This window comes from Paramacrobiotus metropolitanus, unplaced genomic scaffold, assembly GCF_019649055.1.
Source record: "Paramacrobiotus metropolitanus isolate TYO unplaced genomic scaffold, Prichtersi_v1.0 Parri_scaffold0000034, whole genome shotgun sequence".
Lineage (NCBI taxonomy): Eukaryota > Metazoa > Tardigrada > Eutardigrada > Parachela > Macrobiotidae > Paramacrobiotus > Paramacrobiotus metropolitanus.
In genome coordinates, this window is record NW_026570254.1 from 1,116,366 (window position 1) to 1,141,170 (window position 24,805).

General features: G+C 41.4%; 4 protein-coding genes across 4 annotated transcripts in view; 1 reads left to right on the forward strand and 3 right to left on the reverse strand.

The window, feature by feature from the left end:
• LOC129589416 (teneurin-m-like) overlaps positions 1-1,221 on the reverse strand; it is a 29,466-nt gene extending 28,245 nt beyond the window's left edge. Inside the window, 1 exon segment of the mRNA XM_055484176.1 lies at positions 858-1,221. The gene's annotated coding sequence lies outside the window, so the exon portion shown is untranslated.
• A 4,426-nt stretch (positions 1,222-5,647) lies between these two features.
• LOC129589376 (uncharacterized) lies at positions 5,648-8,355 on the forward strand. The gene is made up of 3 exons (XM_055484117.1): positions 5,648-5,920; positions 6,153-6,529; positions 7,677-8,355. The coding sequence occupies exons 1-3, from the start codon at positions 5,808-5,810 to the stop codon at positions 8,108-8,110; spliced, it is 924 nt and encodes a 307-aa protein (XP_055340092.1). The 5' UTR covers positions 5,648-5,807; the 3' UTR covers positions 8,111-8,355.
• A 49-nt stretch (positions 8,356-8,404) lies between these two features.
• On the reverse strand, positions 8,405-10,637 carry LOC129589340 (leucine carboxyl methyltransferase 1-like). Its single transcript, XM_055484052.1, has 5 exons — positions 9,927-10,637; positions 9,512-9,611; positions 9,305-9,405; positions 8,874-9,214; positions 8,405-8,772 (listed from the first exon to the last, which is right to left on the reverse strand). Exons 1-5 carry the CDS (start codon positions 10,332-10,334, stop codon positions 8,649-8,651), a joined length of 1,074 nt encoding a protein of 357 aa, XP_055340027.1. The 5' UTR covers positions 10,335-10,637; the 3' UTR covers positions 8,405-8,648.
• A 9,612-nt stretch (positions 10,638-20,249) lies between these two features.
• Positions 20,250-24,603, reverse strand: LOC129589301 (uncharacterized). Its single transcript, XM_055483987.1, has 4 exons — positions 24,027-24,603; positions 23,499-23,794; positions 22,012-22,579; positions 20,250-21,741 (listed from the first exon to the last, which is right to left on the reverse strand). The coding sequence occupies exons 1-4, from the start codon at positions 24,052-24,054 to the stop codon at positions 20,627-20,629; spliced, it is 2,007 nt and encodes a 668-aa protein (XP_055339962.1). The 5' UTR covers positions 24,055-24,603; the 3' UTR covers positions 20,250-20,626.
• Positions 24,604-24,805: the final 202 nt, after the last annotated feature.

Below are 24,805 nucleotides of genomic sequence, written 5' to 3' on the forward strand. Positions count from 1 at the left end.
AAATACTAAGTTGGTCGTTCTGGTGCGGAAGTGTAGTGGCAGGGAAAAAAGGAGCTAAAAAGTGATCCCATGTGGCCGATAGCAATGAAACCGCTGCAGGCCAGTCAGCTGGAGTTCTTTGAAGACTTCTTTACTGATTTTTGTCATAACACACTTGTCGCATTCAATTCAATCATCTTAATGCTCGAAATGGTCAAAAGCATTTTCAGCCAAAGTGCTGTTGCCAATTCAAGTCTCATGGTTATTGCTTGTAAGGCGAATAAAAAACCGGCGTAGTCCGTAATAATCACTTCGCCGGCGTTAGTGTTATTCACCTAATCATTAAAAGGACACTTCATACTGTACTTGCCATAGAAGACGATTAAGATATTATATGTTTTTCAAAAGCTTATCGGCTAATTTTGCGATGAATGTCATGCATTCATCAATGCTGCAATATTATTCTGTCGTGTATTAATCATTGATGCAGTGGACATGCGAAATCTAATCAACTGGTCGAATACATTCAGCAATTGTGATCGACAGTGCAGCATCACAAAAAATAATTTCATCACTAGATCACTTTAAAACCACCTGAAACAGGTTCAAACCGGGTAGACAAAATTGAAAAAGATTTCTTGCAGGAGGGAAAATTAACTTAGCAGGAATAGCAATACCATCATTATTACCATGTCTATTTCCACACGATAGCTCGTTTGTTTCAAATATATTTCTATTGGTCAGCCCATATTTTACACTGGCCAAAACATATTTTTATATAATATCTATTTTATTCTATTCCGATTAATTCCACGAACAAATATACGACTGAACAATAGTTTGTAATAATGTGATATAGATTATTATGAAGTGCTTACCGGTTAAACTGATGAGCCGCCCACGTGCGCCACTAAAATTAATTGGAAAAAATTAGAGTACATACAACTGATACGCAAGTGACCACAGCTAATAACACAAACACGATTACATGGAAAAGTCGAAACGTTTATCGTTAACGTATGGGTTATTTGCAAGCGTAAAGTGGTGCAGACGGGCCACAAGTGCGCTCGTTTCTCGCACAGTTAAATCAAATATTCATCAATCTGTCGGCAATGCGCAGAGTATTGACCAGAATTTCAAACAGTTCCACTATTGTAAAAAAATCCTCATCCGCGTTGCTTAATATCATCGAATGCATCGTGTACACAAGCAACAACAATTTCCAAACTATGTTGCTTAACTGGTAAAGATCACCTTGAAGAAAGCAGCAAAAATATGATCTTGGATTCCAAACTGTATACATGCGAATCAGTTACCGTGGTGGTTAAGAAATCCCGTAGTAAATACTGTGATTCTTATTTGCGGCAGCGGGGGAGGCGTAGTTTGGCCGACTTGGTCAGTTTGCGGAGCGAGCAACCGGGAAGAGAGAAATATGTGCAGTATCGCCGATACCACTGCACGCAGTGTACGGAAGAGCAAATACAATTTGTTCCTTTGGTTTTGTTTGCCAAAACTTTTCTTGCATGCGTCTGATTTGTCTGTTGGCGTCGTACAGAAATTTATGGTTTTAGCAAATGTCACCTGTCATAGAGCACAATGAAATGAAAAAATAAGGTTTATACGAAACTATGCGGCATGTTCACTTTTCATGATGTTCCCAAAATTAATTGTTTGATACGGTTGCAGGTTTCCAAGTTAGAAAAAACTGGTCTATCTGATCACGAGCAACAACCGTTTTTATTCCCCTTTTTTGTCTATCCCAATGTAAAAGATTTGCGTAGTCCGTCATGTTATTCATGGTCATATTGCCGGATTTATAGTCATTGCAGCATAAAAATGGTACAGCGGTATAATATACGCACTATGGTTTTCGAGGAAAGATGATTGTTCTTTTTATTTATTTGCAACATATAGCTTTCCACCGGTATAGAGTTCACAATTTCTTCTGTTTCTCGCATAGAAAAAAAATTTCAAATTCGTAAATCTTAATTAATCCACTCTGGCAAATAGTAATGTAGGAAATTCGAGTTGTAGCCAAGTTTAACACGAACGGTAATTTCAGTTAAATACAGGAAGCGATCTTTGGGTATATACCAAATTTTTTCACCATTAAAATCTTAATGGAGAAATAAATCTTAAAAAATTTTGATGCATTACATGTGGTCTAATGCCCACATGCGAAATAGACACCCCCTGCTAATAATTACTTGGGCATATTTGTAAAAGTGTGGAAGTTTGTTGGAGTTCGACTAGCACCATGTGGTGGTCACACGGACCACGCCCGAGCGAACTAATTTTTCTGCCGATATTACATTTTCTTTGGTCGTATTACGGTAGAATTTGTTATTCCCAAGAAACCATCAATTGCTTATGGGTACTCCCACTTGTAATCCTGGTGCAACGTTCAGCCGTTGACCCATTTGCCGGTTTAGGGGAGAAAATTTGAATATATGTGTATGCATGAGAGAGAATGGTCAGCAGTGCGAGGAATCTTCCCTACATTCACCAGCCATATCCGCCCCGATAATCACAGTCCTGTGGAGTTTTTGACTTAGGTTGCCCAATTAGATGGATCTGGAAGGGATCGCTCCAACTAGCAGCTTGTCAGAATACGGCAAATTGTGTGCCGGTTGGTGCGGATTATGCGGATTTTCTTGTCAGGTTTCTAATCAGCTTTACGCGGCAACGTGTGGTTCTGAGGTTCAGTTCAAGCTTGAGATGGTTAAAATAAAACCTCGGGCCTACATTTTGCACAACTGGAAAAACCAACTGGAAAAACCTGCTGAAAACAAAATTTGCACGAGGGAAAATTTTAGCAGCTTCATGCAAAAAGTTTTATATTAAACACACTCACATATTTATCACTACCGGGAATTAGGATATAATTATGGCACACAAAAAAATGAGAGTGTGATTAAACAGCGCTTTAATTAATTTGTCATAAATGAAACTATTTGTATTAAGAATTGTGAATCCTAAGGGATGTTGTGACAATACAGTACCTGCGCTTTATTACGCATAAAACTGAGTGCAGTGGTCGCCCACATTAGTTACTGCAAATTGGTTGTATCGGGCACAGCATTAGCACGTGGTCATATATGTGAGCTTCGTTTTCCGTTTTGAAATGATGTGGATTCAAGGGAAAAGGATATTGCTTTGTATATGGGCAACCACGAATAATGTTTAATCAGAGTTTTGTTTATCAATTCCACACTAAACGATTACATTTGTTCTCATCCGCTCGCTGATCTGGATTTTCTGATGATTTTTAAGCTTTCTCTTGAGAGTTAACTCGTCGTCCAGCTCATCACATATCACGTTCGCCGGCGTAAAGTTTCATCTGACAGAGTTTGTTTGCTTAGTCAAGCAATAAAAAATTATGACGGCGATTAACTGAACCAACTTTTCAAACTGTTTGCATTTAGTTGACACACTAACAGAGACACACGATGAATTTGACTGCTACAGTTCAAAGCGTTCACTGCCTGCTAAAAAAAGATCTTCTTCTATAGTTAACATATACCGAACATTTGCTCTGGCGATTAACCGTCACCTTTCTAGAGTCAAAATAAATAAACTAAAACTAAAACTACTAAAATAATGTCTGACAACCGCAAGGCTTTCTTAGTTACTAATTTACAAAACAGCAACTAGGTAACAATTAAAAAAATAAGAATACTAACGCATAAACAGACGTTCCAGTAATGCTAACTTTTTGGTAAAGTGCGTGCAGCGGCATCTACCTCCCATTATAGGAATTCGACGGCATCCGACGTCCATGCATGTAGCCCATTGTAGCACAATATTGAGTCAACCTCCTCCACTCGTTCTCACCTGCATGAATGTTTAACTGTCTTGGAAGAAAATGGTTGTATAGAGGAACTAGGATATAAACAATACGAGCACGTATTTTGTCTTTGTTCTGCATATTTATTAATTGGTCACTCACACTAATAAAGGCATAAATGGATGGAAGAATTAACCCTTGACGCGACCGGTGTGGCATCCTGAGTGCTGTGATGCGGAAATGGTCAAGCGGTGTGCTCTTTTGTTCAGCTCATTACCAAATCGTTAATAATGCCCCCGAGGGATAACTGATTTCCAGAGTGGATCCTCAGATGGCAAATTGTAATTTTGAATTATTTCGCTTGCCTGGCGCGAGGTCAAATTTATATATGTTACCTCCTTCTGCAACATCGCATATGACAATTACTCGTAACAAGGGTATTATAGTGTAGCTACTGGCTACCATGCAACGCTAGAAACGAACTAAAGTCGGATGTTCACTTAGCTTGTGTTACAAACAACTGGAACAACATTGTGCGCGCAAACAATAATATTTCAAATAACTGAATTCATACAATAAAATGCAGTAGACTATTATGCATGTACTCCTGTGCTGAAAACTTACATTTGGCCGAAACATTGCCGTAGATTTTCGATCAGATGCAACTCTTATAATAATAATTTCACCTTAATTGCTAAACATTATTGCAGCATAAGTTGGAATTGTGCTATAGTGTCATATAATTTCGTGTAACGTAGGACGTTGAATGTTTTTCCACATTTTCTAAAACAGGCTGCAACAGTACATTCTTAAACATATCACCCGTGCAAATTCGCACCTTTCTCAATAGACTGGTGATCAAACTACCTTTCCGGTGATAAAGCTGTAAGTGTATACCTCTTGGCGTTGCTCTCATGTGTCAAGTGCTGCTTGCGTCGGCTTGTAGAGCTTACTTGACAGCAACGGTATGCATGTCCTAATGGAATACCGGGATAACCGACGGTACTCGAACCTTGCAAGTGCCGGGAGAATAGTCGGTATCCATAATTGCAAACAGACAGCGTCATGTTTGTGTCGGTTATGAATTTGTATATCGTTTTAGGCACGTCGACGATGCAGCTGCCGACTCATCTCAGAATCAAAGCGGTGACCGTATGTCCGGTTTAGGTATCCGGTGGTGGCAGATTCATGGATATCAGCATGATTCAAAAGTTTAAAAGTCTGGTAATGGTAAATTTATCTGATATATTTGACTGTCAGATTAAAACAAAACTGTACATATTATCTGACATTTGTGAAAAACATTAGTTCTTGCGGTGTGCACGCAGTTTTCCTAGTTTAAAGCTTGTAGAATGTACTTCATTGTTTTTATCTACATATTATGTTCATCCACTGCCACACGATAGTTACAATATGCGCTCCCTGAATTTCAGTACGTATAATTTATAAATGCAGTATTGTTCCAAGCACTATTTTTTCCCGAACGGTTTGGGCTAATTTTTCTGAATATATAATATTTTGATTGTAGTAAAAAACGATACTACAGAGTACGTTTAAATAATTAAAAAAGTCAATTAAAACAATACCGTATTATAATGGTTTACAAACGAAGGGATTTTCTAAATGACCCGCGGTTATTACTCAAGCTTGTCGCTGGCTGACTGACGTATGTACCTTAAAGCATTTTTTCCGCTTTGTAGCTTTGCAAACGATTTTACCGCTAAATTATTGTGCTTGCAAATCCAATGGGTATGTTAATCCTAGATTAAAACAGCTAATAAATGTCAGCGCGGCCGGCGCGGACAAGTTTTTCTGGAAGGAACAACAACTAACGCCCTTTAGCTGTTGATAATGCCTTTTAAAAATGACATAGCACATCGTGGCATCACGTTATTGTTCACGCGTGTGTTACAAAAACCTCAGTAGTATCGTTCTAACAGTCACAAGTTTTACAATTTTATGATCCGGATTCGCATACTTACCTCCAAATAATTTTCGATATTTCGAACGTATATTTTTTTGTTGGTTGATATTTTAAAAAATGATATACGCACTCTTGTTAGCCACAGTAACTGCTGTGGCGCATGGCGGTACTATATCGACGTGGGGTGAAATTTTAATGAATTCAAGCAGTCCAGTTCCTGTAAATTCGGCGTATGTTGGTCCTGTATACATACTTTTATACTTATAGACATACTTTGTTTTACTGTATTATATGGTTTTATGTACCAGATGCATAAAGTATATTATCAATAAACATATAATACAGTATACCTGTATTGAACATTTCTACACGATACGAAACATTTTGCAATGTTGAGTGTACGTTCATCGTACGGTGGATCCCTTTATAAATACATTTATAAATATATTTTTTGCATTTCAGAACAAAAGAGAATGACTACCCATTAAAACCCCGCGGAATGGACAACCTGCTGATGCACAATATTTTACGGGTTACCGTTAGCGGTGCCGAATCTCTAATGAATCCCTGCACTCTCAACGACTTTGTTGGAGATAACATGAAAAAAACCCTGCAGAAATCCAAAGTCAAACCGCCTAAACAATATGTGGCAAGAAATATAACCCGTGAAATGCTGCTGAATCAGGTTATGCCGGCGCTAAAAGAGGGAATTGATCTGTACCGATCCATGTTTGTGCTGCATGAAACAACAAATTTGACCATTTTCCTGGACCAGAACAGAGATAATATGTACGCCAATACGGTGCTGCAAAACTACTCGCATTACTATATTCGAGCAGGTAAGAACTTAACGATTATCCTAATAATTAAATATATGTTGGATGAATTAAAGACTACCTGAGAAATACTAGACCAGAATGCTGTCAACCCCTTTCAAAATTCACTAAAGTAAAACATTTATATACTCTGTACTAGAATATAATTAACGATTAGAACCGGATATAGGATTTTGGACTTAGCAAATCATGTTCTTATTAGTCTAATTCAGCAGCCGTACAATAGTTATTAGTACTTAGTAAAAATCATACACTTCCACTTTTTCCACCGCTTGATCGCGCAAGGCCTAGCATAATGAAAATGTCATCCGTTTTTTTTGTTTTTCGTATTTGCAGACGCGCTCTATAGTCTGCACCATAATAATTTTGTATTGTTAATGTTTAACTGAAGGTTTCGCTTCCTTTGTATGTTCATAGAATTTAATGCGGTCTTCCTTTGTATGTTCATAGAATTTAATGCGGTACACAGAATAATACCATAGACATCTACATATTAAACTAAATACGCAAACTTATTAACCACGTTATGCATTTTACACTTACGGTACTACTCGTTGGCAACCGTAAACGAAACTGCACTAGTTAGTGTAACACCTTTACTATGTACATATTGTATGTATATTATATGCACAGCGTAAAACTTTAAAAAAAATTTACTCTTACTTACGGGTAATTAATACGGGGGCTGTTTCTTTTGTTTCACTAACCTTCCTGGAACCAAGTTTTGGTATGCTTCATACCTTTCCTTCATGCTTTTCTCACCCTCAGTGGGCAAATGAGCAGGATGAAGAATTTCTGATAGTCACATATTATCTTTAATCACGTTACACAACATAAACATCAAACGCATTTTAAAAAAGTTATTCACCAGCAAAAATAAGGATGACATAATAACAATACATTTCCCATTTTTTAACTCCCGAAGCACCCACAGTTGGCTTGTGATCCATTTGTTCGCATGTTGTACCTAATGGCAGTTGTTATACTCGTGTATCCTCTCTTTGACTCTGGACAGGTTATAATACTCACATAATTAGTGTACAAAGTTTTTGTAAGGAAGTGCAAGCAAAACACTGTATCTAAGCCATTACTTTGTGTACAAAATTTTGTTTGCGAACCGACGCACTAAGCATTGTCCGATTTTGTGCAGGTAATGACGAAATGACTCAGATTCTGTTTATCGGGATCGTTGATCGTTCAGAAATCGAAAAAGATGGTGTAGACCTTCCGGCGCTGGACTTTCTGGCAGCTCAAGGATTATACAAACATCCTCGTCAGCAGACAGAATTTCAAGACCTTCACCGTGAAGAGTCCGAGATGATTCTTGAAAAACGACAGCAAATGGCCGTACTGCTCTCGGAACAGGGAACATTCTGGGACGATGACATCGACTACATTACCAACCTGCTGACCATTGCATTTAACGGACCGGAAACAAACACAGAGTTTGTGGAAATGTTACCAAAGATTATGAAATCACTAAATCATAAAATGCAGTCAGGGCCCGACCAGGTAACGGAAAAAGATTACGACGCGCTGTGCGCCCAGTGGGATGCCGAAAATGGGGCAGTAAAGAGAGATTAGTCTTACTGCGCAAAAACGAACCAAGTGTATAACTAATATATTACATAGTATGGCTGCTTTGGGAACTGGAAAGGCTTTGCGGTGGAAAACATTTAGCTTTACTTCAGTTTAATGGACAATAATGTCCAATGATAATCTTAAGAGTGAATTAACCGGTTAACCATATTATTATGTAATGTGTCCCTGCACGATAAATTATCACTGTCGCGCTATCTGTCGCATATTCGCGAGAAATAAAGGTACAAGTACAGTATTACAAAAAGTACACGATGCTTCAACAAGACTAACTTCAGGTTTTCGCTCGACTTTAAAACTCATTTATTATACGTATTAACAGAAGCGCTGCAAAAGATTAACCAACATGTCCAGAAATAAAAAACTAGTGCGTTCTTGTAACTGCACTCTATCACTGGGTTCAAGAGAACGCAAATGGAAACCAATCCAGGTTTTCAAAAAGAGCGAAAATAAAAATCCAAAATAAAACATTCATGACATGCACAGAACCAATAAAAGAGCACATTTCTCACCACAATACTGGTTAAAGCAGTCTGACTTTTTCCAGCTCGGTCCCCACCGCACCCTTGTAAGCCCAGGCAATGCAGTAGTGATTAAACAGTTGCTGGAGAACGTCCGGCTCATCGATCATGGCTATCCGATCGATCCTACATAGAAAAACAAAATTTCGCTGATTTAATTACGTAACATTCACAGGATTCAAATAATTTATTTATTCTCTGGAAGGTTAAACCTCCAAAAATAACACCTTTCAATTTCTGCCCTCGGAAGCGAACTGCACATAGCATTCATATCAGCCGCGCTGGCTTTCGTCCATCCAGTTTTCACGAAGCGCTCTTCATGGAATTTCAGACTCTTGCAGCTATCGGCGTCAGCCAAGACGCAGCCCTGTTCTTTGAGGGAATTGTACATGATCTGTCCGAAATTGTCCGACATGTTGACTTGCTCATAATTAATAAAGCAGGCCGTCTCGAAGGTCTCAGCGATCCATGTTAGCAGCTGCTTGGTGCTGCCTGTGTTCATGTAAATCAATACGCACTCGGCAATAAACAACGTGGGACGCTTGGGATCCAATTTGCATGCTGCCATCTAAATAAGAATCATTATCAGGCACTCGAGGCGGAATAGCGCGCCGACGGAGTAGCATGAATGATGGCTGGAGCTATTAACAACGCTTACCAATTTGCGCTCAATGTTAAGGGTGTCCCGTATATCGGCGGAAATCAGATCATAGTCGCCTGTGTGTAGTTCACCTTGTGGAAGTTCTCCTTCTTTCCACTCTGCAATGATAAAAACAATTTCCACCATTAAACACATCTTTATAAAAAATTGTTAAAATGTATCTTATTTTTCAGAATTTCCAGAAATACTTTGATGAAGTTGTACCTCCTGTGAGCAGACTGCTGAGCTGTTTGTGCGTCTTAATGGCATGATATTTTTTTATCGTCACCGGAAGTAGATCCAGATCGACCACTTTGATCCTCACCTAAAAATTAAAATCACAATAAAACAACTTGGTGGTCCACGCGCTGGCAGCGTTAAAAAGACTACAAATTTTTCAGAAAATATCCAAAAGGAAGATTTAACAAAAAAGATGTCAAAATATCAATTGTACTTATTTTAATTCCATTCATAAATGTTTCGAGTTTGGTTATCAAACAAAATATTTGAAAGAATTTACACTTTTGAATGGAAAAACGGAATTAAATTGCATGTGAAGAAAACAATTCGCTACGAGTGATGAAAATGTAAGGCAGTCCAGCCATTCTATATTTCAACGAAAATAAATATGGACACATACCTGATTGCACAGTTTTTCGTTGGATTTCAGCCGCCAGTACAGCGTATCGTATCCTGCTCCCAAATTAACAATTTGCACGACGGGAATCTCTGCCTTGTTGTCCTTAATCACAGCATGGACGAAGTCCAGAACAAGGCGTTCCACACATTTCACACGGGCATAGTAGCCCTTGTACATGTCCGGTGCTTTGCGTTCGTGACGGAATGATCCATGCACGAACTGCGGCAAGTAGGGATCCTTCCAATAGCCCATTTTGATGGCATCCAGTTTGCACAGAGTGGCTTCTTCGTTGGTTAGCATGATGTGTTCATCGGGAATGGGCGACGGAGGCACAGGTGACGATTCGGAGTTTTCCGCCGCGGGATTGCTTAGGGAGCGATGGACTGGAAGCTGCGTCGGTGGATCCATTTCGAATCGGAAAAGTCTTTGACCAAAAAAGGATCCGCTTGGCGTTTACGGTTTAAGCTCCAAAAGATTACCCTAGGAACTTCTAAGCTCTGTAGCCTTTACTAAATGAACTGAAATATGCACCCCGAAAAAGGAACTGACAGAGTGACGGTAAATAATAAATTCGCCCTATTCGAGTGGAAATTCGAGATTTCGAAACATCATCATTTTACGACTTGATCAGCCCGTTCTGAGAAATCAGGGAACAAAATCTGGCTGGAGTAGTTTACTGTGGTGCAGCAGCATCAGCTGCATTAACACCAAAAAGGACCGAAAAATCAGTTGCACGGATGGCTTTTGCGATACCGCTGTACCCCGTGTGCGGTAACCATGACGCGTGCTTCTGACAAAGATTTCTGGATAATTTCCGATCCGCATTCCGGGAATTATATGGTTGCAGTTTTACTGTAGGATTGAGAATTTATCAGATTTTCATAAGAAAACGTTCCTCTGTATTAACATTTAATTCGATCAATTTTTGGTGAGAAAATTTCATAGCAGAAAGTCACTAGTCAAGCGAGCGAGCGTTTTTAATTTGCGGTGCGACATGCGGAGAGCTGGGTCCCCGGGGTCCAAGGGCGAAGCCCCTGGCCGGGGTTTGGGGCGGAGCCCCAATAAGCAGGGGGTGCGGGGGGCGCAGCCCCCCGCTGAAGCAATTGAGAAGGTAGTCAAAAAATCGAAAAACTAACCGGGTTAATTTTGACGGACCTGGTGCAGTAAATGCGTAGAAGATCGTAAATTTGGACCCGGTACACTCGTACAGACCGGCCCGGGTGGATCGTTTTTGAGGAACCGACATGCGGGGAACCACCGAGGCATTTTTCACGAACCCGCCATACATATAGTATGGAGGGCCGTTTTTTAGAACCCGGTCCGGGAATTTTGCCCGCCCCGGTTGCGTTTTTGGGGAACCGACATGCGGGGAACCACCGGGGCATTTTTCACGAACCCCCCATACAAACAGTATGGTGGGTCCGTTTTTTCGAACCCGGTCCGGTAATTTTGCCCGCCCCGGTTGGTGTGGTTTTGGGGAACCGACATACGGGGAACCACCGGGGCATTTTTTACGAACCCGCCATACATATAGTATGGAGGGCCGTTTTTTAGAACCCGGTCCGGGAATTTCGCCCGCCCCGGTTGGTGTGGTTTTGGGGAACCGACATGCGGGGAACCACCGGGGCTTTTTTCACGAACCCGCCATACAAACAGTATGGTGGGTCCGTTTTTTAGAACCCGGTCCGGGAATTTTGCCCACCCGGTTGATGTGGTTTTGGGGAACCGACATGCGGGGAACCACCGGGGCATTTTTCACGAACCCCCCATACAAACAGTATGGTGGGTCCGCTTTTTCGAACCCGGTCCGGGAACTTTGCCCGCCCCGGTTGGTGTGGTTTTGGGGAACCGACATGCAGGGAACCACCGGGGCTTTTTTCACGAACCCGCCATACAAACAGTATGGTTGGTCCGTTTTTTAGATCCCAGTCCGGGAATTTTGCCCGCCCCGGTTGGTGTGGTTTTGGGGAACCGACATGCGGGGAACCACCGGGGCATTTTTTATGAACCCGCTATACATATAGTACGGAGGCCCGTTTTTTAGAACCCGGTCCGGGAATTTTGCCCGCCCCGGTTGGTGTGGTTTTGGGGAACCGACATGCGGGGAACCACCGGGGCATTTTTCACGAACCCGCCATACAAACAGTATGGTGGGTCCGTTTTTTAGATCCCGGTCCGGGAATTTTGCCCGCCCCGGTTGGTGTGGTTTTGGGGAACCGACATGCGGGGAACCACCGGGGCATTTTTCACGAACCCGCCATACTGTTACGCTATACTGTTACCTGTTGCCGTTACCGTAACGGTTTACCGTACGTATTACCGTAACTGTTACGGTTAGCGTAGCGAGTTACAGCGATAAAATGCTGTTGCTTTAAGAACTGACCGTTTTTATAGAAAGGGCTCAAGGCGACGCCGAGCATGAATGAGCGCAGCAAAGCACCTGGCGCAGCAAGTACAGCGGAACCACTTCGTATTTCCTTCTTTAGAAACACAATTGTTTATTTTTTTGCTGGCATTAGAAAATTGTGTTTCTAAAAACTTATACGAAACCCAAAAAGTTAACTGAATGTACAACCACGGTATTCATTACAGGAGAATTTGCGGCTTACGCCCTACCGAAGCCTGCATGTTGTGTGTGTAGTAGTAGAGGTACGGCTGGGAAACGCATTCCTGCGAGGGGAAACTTTGTAACATGATTCACAGCATTACAGGGCTTTCAGCAAATGTTGGAAATACTTGAAGGTCCTCAACCAATATGTAACTTTATAGACCAGTGGAGTTGAGTTCGGTAATTTGAGCCAAACGGCACCATAAAATCATAACGAGTAACATTACCTTGAAACGATGACGTAGCAAACCATGCTAATCGAAGTCAGGAACCGTTACTACCGCCACTATCGTTAGCAATTTTACCAACATTAGCGCTGACTTAACAGGACCAACTGAACCGCCTTCATTTTGTATTGACTCATGGTAAAGCGTTACCAGCTTTCACCACTCTAATTACGCGTTACCAATAATAAATGTTACGCTACCATAACTATAACATGTTACCGTAACTATCTCAGTTTCTGTCACCGTAAGGGCTACCGTAACAAATATTGTTAACGGATTGCCGTCACCCTTGCTGTTGAAACTGAAAGCGTAGCCAATGGCCGAGCAGCGGCCTAAGCAAGCGCAGCCTAGCGAGCGGAGCAACAAGTGAAACCAAACGGCTCGATTCTTCTTCCTTCCAAAACATTTTTCATGGTGTATTTCGAACGTTTCATTATCGCGATGATACAGAAGCGAATAGCCGTTTCTACGGAAATCGAAGGAGGAGCCGAAGGCGGCACTGAGCTGCGGCATGAGCAAGCGCAGCGCAGCGAGCGGAGCAGCAAGTAAAGCCAAAGGGTTCGATTCTTCTTTCTTCCAAAAACATTTTTTACGGTGTAGTTCAAACGTTCCATTATAGCGATGATACAGAGGCGAATAAGCGTTTCTACGGAATTCGAAGGCGGAGCCGGAGGCGACGCCGAGCTGCGGCGTGAGCAAGCGCAGCGCAGCGAGCGAAGCAGCAAGTAAGACCAAAGGATTATTATATCCTTGGCTTCGGAAACGGTTTTGTCTACGGTTCAGTTCAAACGTTTACTTTTCGTGATGATACCGTACAGTAGCGAGTAACTGTTTCTAAAAAAACTGGAAGTGGGGCCGAAGCGACGCCTAGCGGCAAAAGTAAGCGCGAGAGAGAGTAAGCGCTGCGAAGCGAGCGAAGCAGCAAGTAGAACGGAACGCCTTTTTTTCTTCGATTTCTTTTAGCCTTTGTTTTTAAAAAAAATTAAACAAGATTTTAAAGATAACTCTATCAAAGTTCAAATTTAAATTCTTGCAAATAGAATGCGAATTTTTTGAGTGATTGATCAAACTTTCTCATTTTGTGCTACACCATTAATTTTCAACTTCTTACATGAGCTCATTTATAAAATTGCATATCAGTTTATTTTGAAAATTAATAAAATAAACCTAATTGATAAACATTTTTGTTTCTTTACGGAGAAAAAATAATAAAGATCCATGTCAAGGGTTTTTATTATTACAGAAAAGCGTCGCATTTGATAGTCACTTTTCACGGAAAAAGAAAAATTGGTAAAACACCGATTCCTGGATAACTGCCACCAAACACTGAATGAAGTACTGAAACGATAAACGTTTCCGCAGCAAATTAGTGGAAAATTATTGGACACAAAATTTGAAATCTCCGCCGGTGCGTTTCAGAACCAGTGCGATTCCATCGGCATTAGCGTCTTCTTTTGTAAATCGTTGTGCAAATGCATCCGCAGCGAAAAATCGCTCTAAATTGCAGGTGCTTTTAAAAAATCTCTCCAGTAAGTAATTTATCGTTTCTGTCTTTGCAAGCGGTGGTTTTCAAATTTCAAGCGTGAAAACGATTTATCTGAACTGACGATGGCCGGGGCTGGGGTTCTAAAAAAGGGCTCGAAAACTTCCCAAGCAGTATAAACGGACAAGCTGAGCGTAGCTACTGAATTGGCTTTGGCGGTGACCTGCATAAGTCTTATCGGTTTTGGGAATGAAATATAGATACTGGGAATAAGAAACTGAAGAAATAAGACCAGTAATCCAAAGTAAAGAATTTGGTGCGGCGGAGAACAAGCAGAATCGGCGGCCATGTGCGGTAAAGCATTAGCAGTGCCCGCGCTGTAGTTGCTGAAGGAATCGTTTTAAAATTAATATACCGTGTCGGCATGATTCCGTAAAACGTCATAAAAATGATGGTATCGCGTCGGCATCGCAGCGGTGGCAAAAACAAACTGATATCTGAGCAAATCTGTTGATAACTCGGCATATGCAAAAGATACAAAAAGCTAGGTAGACTCTCGGCTACTTGGTTAGGTTGTTTTGTACCCTGCCAAGTCTTTTCAACAAAAACATTTACATGCTCGCTCGCTTGCACTAAGGGCCTTCTATACTAGTTACTACTAACTACTACTACTACATGTAATACCTGATAATTGATAAATAATTAACTGCGAGCCGCCGAGCACAGGCGGCAGAAGCTCCAGCCGCCCCTGACTACGAGCAATGATTCCCGGCGGCAAGCAATGATTGGCGTATCTCTGTGCTTATTTTAAATGTTAACAGGCAATAGCCGCCAAAAAACAACAGAAAAACAAGCACATTCACACCAGATACCACACAAACGGTAAAACGTTGTATTGCACTTGACATACAGTACTTCTGGGCAACGACATTCAAATTCGATTCAGGATGTACACTATAACCTTTAAACTTAATTGTAAGCTCTTTGTGTTATAACTTATAAGCAGGTCTTCGTAAGCTAATAAGTTTCCTGTTAGTTAATTAAGTATTTTATCCAAGTCGCAAATATAGATAGTCTTTAACTGCTAATGCACAGCTCACTAGAACTGTGAAAAATTATTATTCATGCAGACCAAACAAATTGTAGTACAAAAGAAGGCAAAGCAAATAAAGCGAAGGTTCCGCAAAGGCCCAATTAAAATGCCAATTCTGACGCACGAGCAGATTGCTTCATTATATGCTAAATTCTTCAGCATTTAAGACAGATCTAGACGGCGACAAACCTTGGTATGCAATAAGTAATTAAAAGTAAGCATCGCGCTTCTTCATATGAATATGAATATTTATACAGACTCATCGTCTTTATTGAGTACCTCTAATAACATCGCCAGCCATGGCTTCCACTGACCAGCTGACTCACACACGTCTTTGCGGAGCCGAAAAACAGATTGCGGCTAAAAGGATTAACGCAGAATTTCTTTGTCCATTTATCTTAATCCTTATCGTTGCCGGCAAGCCGGCAAGGTGGGATTTTCAATAAACTGACCATCGGAGGACAGCGGCTGATTATGCGCAAAATGCAGTTGTCGATGAAGATTGTAAGTAATATTAACGGACAGTCACGACTGTTGACTAGCATAAGTGCGACCAGAACGCCCACCTGCGGACATAGTCCCTTTCAAACTGCACAGATACCCGTACCGTTGACGGCGTCCCACTGGTTGAATTTTTAGAATTTAAAACAGTTTATCTTCTTGGCTGCAAGATTGCATGTAATTGTCCTCGCTTATAATATAAGCCTTATGTCGCTCGCACGTAAGGCTCATTCATATGTTCTGTATCGGAATCAGTGCCGTTATGCGGGCGAATACTTATTGTACCAGTTTCCCATGAATGTACTGGAGTTCAGCTATTGCATATATGCCGGTCTCGGTGAATTTGGCTGTTGCTGACCATCGATAATTTATATATTTATATAAGGATAATTTATATAAGGAGATGGGTGGGAAATTATTTACCAAACGAGCCATTATGTCCTTTTTCGTTACTTTACAAACAGCCGCACCATTTTGGCTCTTTATTTTATCTCATGCAAATGCTATTCACATGGAGCAAGAGGAAATACATTTCTTCAGGGACGATAGCGAAAACAAAATTCACGCCGGATATCAACTGTCAAACCTGGAGGCAACGGATAGCAGCAATACGGAATATTTGTACCACGCAGATCAAGATGCTCTGGATTATGAAACCTCGGATTTTCCCACTTCCGAACTAGAGGAGAAGAAAAATTTCCATAATAATTTACGAGATCCAGAGTTTCGAGTTCCAAATTTTAAGGTACACATATTTACGAATGGTTGCAAGTGTTTCTCGTGTTTCCAAGAAAGGGCTGGCGTTTACCTGATACGGTTAGTGCAACGTGCACTTTTAAGGCTAACGTAAAAGTGCATGCAAAAGCTCTGTGAGCATTTGTGCACTTATAAACTACCGAATTACTTTTCGTATAACAAAGTGCACTAAAGCTGTAAGTAATCTGCATGCAAAAAGACAAAAAGGTAGCGAAAGGTCAACGTACCATCAATTTCTGTCATGCATGCAAGAAATTTTCGTTCACATACCTGATCGTATTTACGTATATAACACTCATTATTTTCCACAGCAGGTTAATGAAAATTTCTAAATTTGACCTAATTTTTTTGCATTGCTGGAGTAGATCTTTTGACCACAAAGTCTTTTATTTTACGAAGCCGGTTGCAAATTTGCAAATCCTTTGGAATTGTTTATAATACACAATTTGTTGCTGCACATGTTCAGGATGCAGTTTCGTTTCAAGAACTGAAATCGCTGCTGCCACAAATAGGATCGGGCTTTGATCTGTTAAGAATTCAATATGGACATTGGATTTCTGATGAAGAAATCAGTGATTACTTCGCAAATACGTTGCGAGCAAATATCGCATCGGAACTGCGGATGGGCAACTCGACTGGCGAGTTTGGTGGACATTTTTCACGCAGCGAGAGAGCTGCAACGTATTTGGATCATAAGATACAGCGGGAACTGAATAAATTAATCGAAGGTACGATAAGTCAAAGAGGTCTCGATAGCGATGACCGCTGCTATGTATAATTGCTGGACATATATAAACCTAATAATAGTACTGGTATGGGATCCTATCCATATCAACTTGCTGAAGTATTGACTCTTCGAATGCCTTGGTATAGTAGTTATTTGCTTTTGATTTTAGGGATGGATTCATCATTTCATAACTTCCATACATTGCGTACGGATACGGAATGCGAAAATCCTCGGCCAGTGTTATTTAATGTTTCGTATTTCTATCCCAATTTGTCCGCAGTCTACGTTCCCTCAAGTGAGTCGTGCAGACCAGCGGGAAAACCAGTGACGTTTAAAAACAAATTATTTATCCAGCTAGACAAAAAAGCGTCTACAGAACAGCAAAAGTTTCTTATTGGAATTAAAATTTAGCTGCAGCAAGAACTTACTATAACATTTTATCTACCAATACAGAGAGCTTTTGCCTGCACAATAAGCTCATAACAGCAAAATTTCACTGCCTAGCAGTCGCAGTTTTCCTTAATCTACTGAGCAAAACAATGGTAGATTACGTATTGCTTGCAACAGGTGAAAAAACTCAACTGTATACGTTTGCCACAGTCGATCATATCGAAATAATTTCGCTTCCTACTTCCAGGCGTAATACTTCATCGCTGCGATCCTTTGTTTTGTTCTTGTGAATCGGGACAAATTTGCTCTTCAGCAGAGCGAGAAATTGTTAATTGGGATTTGTTTGTAAGTGACTACCTTATCATAACTGTGAGTTTGTGACAGGTGTACGAAGTGCTGGCTAACTTGTCCATTAACAAAGCATTAAATTCAAAGGTCATACAGAGTTGGGTAAAACACTCACAAGGTATCACTTACGTAATTGATGTTAATCCTAGCACCCCTGAACATAACTGGTTGTAAGTATATATATACGACACACTTCCTTATTGATCTTTGGACTCAGTATGTCCCTTTTTCAGGTTATGTCCGTAGAGGGATCTCCAGATAATGAAGAGGAAATGCTTGTTAAGTTTGATTCGGTCGATTTTTTGCGAACTTTGAAGGTAAACCAAAAGTATATTTTGTATGCCGCCGCACTGATGCGCACCAGGTAACACTGCAAAAAACATCCCTCTAGAAATGCAAAATAATTTGAATGGTATATTTACACGTTTGTATATGGAAGTTGTTGGTCTCACAGTGACCGTAAGCGTTAGTTTTTAACTGATTTTAATTAGTCCGATGTGTTTAGCTCTCAAGAACATCATTATGCGAAGTGAATTTTTTGTGCTTTCTCGCTAACTCTAAAAAAGTTGCCCGGACTTTGTAGATATTGCCGCAGTACTAACAAACTGACAGTCGATACGAGTATTATGTAATCTTTTACTCGTACTTATAGTGTCTAATCATTGTTATATACCGTAGATATCTATAAATTTAAGTAGATATCTATATATTCACAAAACTGTAAACTAGTGATTGATTTTATCCGATGAAGGCTCCATATCTCAAATCCTTCATACCTGTGCTAATTTTAGTTTGTAAATCATACGCGATGCGAGTGCCAGTATCCTGAGATGGAAGAACTCAAGAAATTATGGCGGTATTCGTTTTTCCATTCAGTGAAGCATCGGCTGACCAGTTCCAAACATGAAGGGTAGACTCCAGTTTAAAAATACCTGGCAATGTGTTTTTCTTTAGACTAATTTCTGTGTAGTGTGTACGTACTTATTATACTGTGCTTGGTGTTAGTCTCTGCATTTTGCAGCAATTTGAATGATTAATATGAAACATACACAGCTTATTAGACATACGGGCATTGATTTTCCTTGCTGTTTTTGTGGGCATTCCCAGTACTGCTTATTGTACAGCATTAAGAGAAGAAAACATAAAAATTACATCGACTTCACTTTCAGGTGCAAAGTTTGCCCAAATCCATTTAATCCGAGAAGGAGCGATAACGGTTGCATGTGCGACTGCTTTGATATGCAGCATGAATGTCTCCAAATCAAAAAAGGAGAGCATCCATTAACACCCGAAGGGCTACGGTAAGGTCACAATGTGCTGTGTACGAAGAATTACCTTAAGATTTTTATTTTTTTAAATGTATTATTAAATTCTACATTGTAAACTTTATAAATTATATAATTATTTTGTTACTTTTTCCAGCTGCATCAAGCATGGAGTTTGTCAAAAGCCAGCTTGTAAGTAATAGTACAGGCACGCGGAGAATACACAAAAGCCAGCTTGTAAGTAATAGTACAGGCACGCGGAGAATACAATGTCCTGGCGAGGGCACTACAAAATTACGCATAAACTGGCTACATCGAAACAGTACATTTTTGTACCCTGAAAACTATTTGATTATATTTCGTAGGCAGCGTGGGCGTATTTGATGCAGACAATGGATTTTGTCCAAGAAAACCTCTTTCTTCCATTCGCCGACATATGGGAAAACGGAAAAAGCTTAGGCGCATCCGATAAACTAAGCCCGGGTGTTTTGTAAAACAAATGCACAAAATCAGTTGCAGTGGACGAAAGAACTGACTCAAGGCTTGGATGTGATTTTTTCGATTCATTGAATGCTGCGCTGAACTTTTTCATGACACTAATGGTGATATTCTTCTCATGCGCATAATACAGTGCATATCTTTTCAGTTTCGTTTCAACTGCAGTAAAATTAAATTCTCCCGTGTTAGTTGTGCTATAAAGTAATTAAAGCAGAATTCAAACATTTGGTAAAAAAAATTCAAAATTAATATTTACAGATTATCAAATAAGTAACCGAAGCTTGTTAGTAACCATTGTTATTATGTTTTAGTTTTTACGAATCCCAAAAACCCGCCTCTGGAGGCATAACGTCCTTATTTATATCGTAGCAAGTTAGCAACAATACTGAATTCCCGAACGCATGTTATCGATACTGTGCACACGAAACCAAGTGCCGTTATTACGCGAAAATACCCACTTCACAAATACCGGTAGGCACTGTACAAAATAAATAAACGCTGCTCAGTCAAAGGAATTATTCGTTTTGCCAGATAAGAACAGAAATCCAGAAAATGGAACACCTGAGCAACGGAAGGATAACTATGGTACATTCAAAATTCCAAAATTATTCCAAAAATACTCGGAATGTCTAATTCCGCTAGGGTAAAATTACCGTCGCTGTAAACTATTATAACGGAGACAAAGATACGAAAATTACAACTACTAAGAAACTCAAAAAACCCCGCCTGCCCTTTGCCTGCACAGGAAGCACACACTGGCCACGAGATGCCGTCGGAAGCACAAATGACTAAACGCACCATTCTTCAGGATGTCCAGCTGCCGGCATATGGATCACCAGGGTGATTATGTACAAAACCCTGCTGATCCGGCATAAAACCGCCATTCTGCATGGGGTAGAACCCGGCGGACTGTTGCTGCCTATGCTGTGGTGCTTGCTGCTGCTGGGGAACGTTCATGTTAGTCGATGGAGCATAATGTTGTTGTTGCGGTTGTTGAACTAAACTGGTTTTCACGGGTCCGTACGGCGGTCGATAGCCGGTCATATGCCTCATGGACGGTTGCTGTTCGATGTTGGCCGGGTACACTGAGGGGTTTTGCATATGATTTGCATACGGACCGCCACTGCCACTTCCGGTTGGGTTCATGTACATGCGACCACCCACCGTCGTCTGTCCACTGGCCGGCGGCATAGCGTTACGATACTGAGGTGCACGAATACTGGGAGCTGCGGCATACTGCTGTACACTGGGCAGACGATTGGCCATCATCGGCCCATTGTAACCCGGCTGCACGTTCTGTCCATAGGACGTCGCTTGGGGATTCGGATTGTACACCATCCCTCCACCATCGTTCATATGGTTGTTGTATGTAACCGGATTTGGAGATATATTTTGTGCCTGCTGAAACTGGCCTGGCCCGGGTACATCAGCCGGATAATACCTATTATTCGTCACTGCAGGTGCCGGCTGGTTCGCTCGCATGACATGTCGCGGGGCCTGCATGTGCTGCATATTGTCGAACACCATCGGCTGCTGCTGCATTGGCTGTCCAACAGGCCGGACATACGCGTGTGCGTTATTGTACATTTCCACGGAAGACTGCTGCTGCTGCATTGTTTGTTGCTGTTGCTGCACCATAGGAAACGATCCATTCCCATGAGGAGCATTCATCACCGGGCCAGAAGGCTTCTGCGGGTCCAGCCGCGCAGAGAAATCATGCATCGGGGCGAAGGGTGAGAGAGGTTTCTGATGAGGATTATATGTGCGATCGGAAGCCTGCGTCGGGAGATTGCAACGCATTCCCGGGAAAGGAGGAAGTGGTGCTTTGTCGGCTTGTGACGGAAGAAAACGTTTGGAGTCGACACCGGGTCTCAGATTGTCGGGGGTCACCCGCTGCATGGCGTTTGGTCCGTTCATGACTGTAACAGATTTCAAGATCAGAATAACATAGTGCACAAAAAAACCGAAGTATACTACTATAAACTGCACGTGCAATGAATTCAGAGAAACGAAAGAGCTAGCTAGTACAATCCACTCTGCAAGTTCAGGGAATCCAGATTAATCGAGATCAAGATTAATCCAGTCTGCTGAGAGAAAAATGAATGTCCAAAGTATCATCGACGTCGAAGTTAACTACTTGAATCACTATAAAACATGGAAATGATAGCTGATTGCCAAAACCATCGTACCAGTAGGAGCCATTGTGCTTCTCGGAGAATATGCAGAGTTCGGAGTTGAATTCGAACCGCGAGATTCTGGCGAAAGGAATCCATTCATCTCATGCGGAGATGCAAAGTTTTCATTCTTAACGGCATTATCATAGGGAATCTGGGGTGACTGAGCCTCGAATGCCCTGACATGCTCCCGAAAAGAGTCTGGCAACGTCTCCTGCAAATGATCCAAAATGGAGTTTATGTCTCCAGGATCTGCAGGTAAATCGTTTCCAGTGGAAAGGAGATCATCCAGTAATGGGCCGGCTTCCAAAAAATCAGGAAAGTTGCCATCGGCACCGTACAGAACATTGAAGTTGTCATTTGCGCCAATTGCCAGTGTCTGTGCGCCGTCAGGAAAATTATGTGAATTTGGAGTACTATTACCACGAAACAGATCAGCCGGTTTAATATTTATAGCACTTGGCGGGGATATGTTGCCGTTAACAACAGCGTGTGGACCAAGTGGCGCGCCGCTATCCGTACGCTGATAGACCGCTGTGCGATTCTCATCGTTGATCGTTGTAACAGGTAGAACATCATTTTTCTGCAAAAGGCAACATCAACAGGTTAGCAACTTGATGTTGTGAAGTGATGATGCAACTATTATTCGCAAAACCGGAACCAGGCGTCACATCGACTGATAAACTAGAAACCCATTCGCGCCACATACGCTGGAATGATTTGTGCAAACAGTTGCATTTATACATTCGTCATAAGAAAACTTCATCGAAATCAGTGCGACGCTGCGGCAACAACGGACTTTGTCCCGATGATACTCAGTATATTATTTCTCTACGCATAGGTCACCCGCGGTACGTGAAAATCAGACGACGTACCGCTCACCTCCTGATTGTGAGTCACGAAGTTAAAATTGTACGAAAAGACGTGAACTTGATAAAAACCGGAAATGTGCAAATCGAAAGTGCAACTTTCAGCTTCGGTACATATGCAAATAAAAGAATTACTCTGCCAACTCCAGTGCGCAGTTGCACACCTGGAATATTGCTTGGAAGTGTGTGATGGAAAACTAGAACGGTAAATGTAGGTATCACTTCAAAGTGTAAACTGTCAAGCACTTAAAAGAACTACCAATAAAATGAGCGAATTCATACGTTCTGCAAAACTAACATCAACATTTATCTCTAATTTAACTTACCTACTGTCGTACATGCAAGGAAACTGTTACTAATATTTGAAAGAATGCGGCACCCACTTCACACTCATTTCATACCTGCACTTTCGAAGAAAAACAACTATGCATTACAATTTACATTGCCGTAAAGTTACGTAACATAATAAAATGCAAACGTGCGTACCGTAATTTTTTCGTCTACACAAATTTGTAGTGCGAAAGAACCCATTCAAAGGAAACTACACATATACAGCCGATGGGGATGTCTAACTAACACCGACACAAACAACGCTAGAAGCGTCACTCGGCACATACTTGAGCAGATGCCTACCTTATTGTTTTTGTCCAGTTTCTCTTTCTTATTCTTCTTGGCCTTGGTCTCCTGGAATTTCTTGCACAGATCCTTGGATTCGCGAATTTCCGTGATGCACGTATTGCTGAAGAAGCTCTCCGTATCCTCCTGCTTGCTCTTGTGATGGCGCCGATAGTTGCCTATCTTATTAAGGTGCCGTTCATCTTTGACTTTCTTCTTGCTGCTTTTCGTCGCAGATAAGGCATGCACCATGATTCCATGAGAAATTTCCGCAAACGGCTTGGGCGACGTGATATGCATTTTCGTTTCACAACCTGCAACGTCAACGTCTGCTCATTATATGACTACTACAGCATGCAACCAGGAAAAACAGCGGCATCGCGTCTACCTGACAACAAAACTACCATTTCTAGATCTAGCCCCAACAGTTAGTGACAATGACGATGGCTTCGTTTACGGTTTACACTTGACACAATTTAGAGCAGCAGCACAGTCATATCAGGGGCACCGCGGCACATACGCCAAGCAACAGTAATAGAAACTCACCAGCATCCATTTTAAGGCCGCCAAGCATTTGAAGGTCCGCCTGATCTCACGGACAAAGTGATGATGGCAGCAACAATGAGCATGGAAGACATGGGAGAATGTCCATCATAGCTGCATTCGTCCCGGCGTTCCAGGGCGCCAAACAAAAACACACTAAGGAAGTCAGAATCCTTTTGTCAAAGGAAACCGCAAGGCGCACCGCATCCCATTCAATGTTGCGACAGAGGATACCGTTGTATGGTGTGACTTGTTACCCAGGGATGGCTGGCGATGGACTGACTGGCCGTCGTCGAAACAGGTTGTACAGCCAAACGGATCATCCAAACACCAATTTCAATAATTACAGGAATCGGGATTTTTGAGCTTATTGAAAAGTGGCGATGAGGATTCACTTTGAACGGGGATATTATAACTGGCACAATCGAAAGAAGGCACTGTAGCAGATGAAGGGGAAGACAACGCTATAACAGGATGGGGAAATATCGATAATTCGCAAAACAGATCTTACGCTCTCGTAAATGTGATATAGAATTGTAAACGTACTACTAAAAGGTTTAGCACACTGCGTGACTGAAAGACTGGAAAGTCTGTCTGGTGAGTGAGTGCAGTTAAGGTTTGGCACAAAAACACCGATCACACATTAAACTTTCTGGCGTAGCGCGCGTAGCTGACTGTTCGGGTAAATCAGTCGGGGCTAGCTGGATTTTGATGACGAATTTTGGGGCTAAAATACACCATACCACAATCGCAATAATTTCGAAATTGCAGTTTATGATGAT

What these genes read in the sequence shown, in the direction of transcription:
- LOC129589376 (XM_055484117.1), top strand. Translation starts at nt 5,808, where the DNA reads ATGATATACGCACTCTTGTTAGCCACAGTAACTGCTGTGGCGCATGGC. An exon ending in CCAGTTCCTGTAAATTCGGC is followed by an intron (nt 5,921 to 6,152) that starts GTATGTTGGTCC and finishes TTTGCATTTCAG; the next exon opens with AACAAAAGAGAATGACTACC. An exon ending in GCATTACTATATTCGAGCAG is followed by an intron (nt 6,530 to 7,676) that starts GTAAGAACTTAA and finishes GATTTTGTGCAG; the next exon opens with GTAATGACGAAATGACTCAG.
- LOC129589340 (XM_055484052.1), bottom strand. Translation starts at nt 10,334, where the DNA reads ATGGATCCACCGACGCAGCTTCCAGTCCATCGCTCCCTAAGCAATCCC. An exon ending in ACGAAAAACTGTGCAATCAG is followed by an intron (nt 9,612 to 9,926) that starts GTATGTGTCCAT and finishes TTTAATTTTTAG; the next exon opens with GTGAGGATCAAAGTGGTCGA. An exon ending in CCGAGGGCAGAAATTGAAAG is followed by an intron (nt 8,773 to 8,873) that starts GTGTTATTTTTG and finishes TTTTCTATGTAG; the next exon opens with GATCGATCGGATAGCCATGA.
- LOC129589301 (XM_055483987.1), bottom strand. Translation starts at nt 24,054, where the DNA reads ATGCTTGGCGGCCTTAAAATGGATGCTG. An exon ending in CGGCCTTAAAATGGATGCTG is followed by an intron (nt 23,795 to 24,026) that starts GTGAGTTTCTAT and finishes TTGACGTTGCAG; the next exon opens with GTTGTGAAACGAAAATGCAT. An exon ending in AAGCACAATGGCTCCTACTG is followed by an intron (nt 21,742 to 22,011) that starts GTACGATGGTTT and finishes AATCTGTTACAG; the next exon opens with TCATGAACGGACCAAACGCC.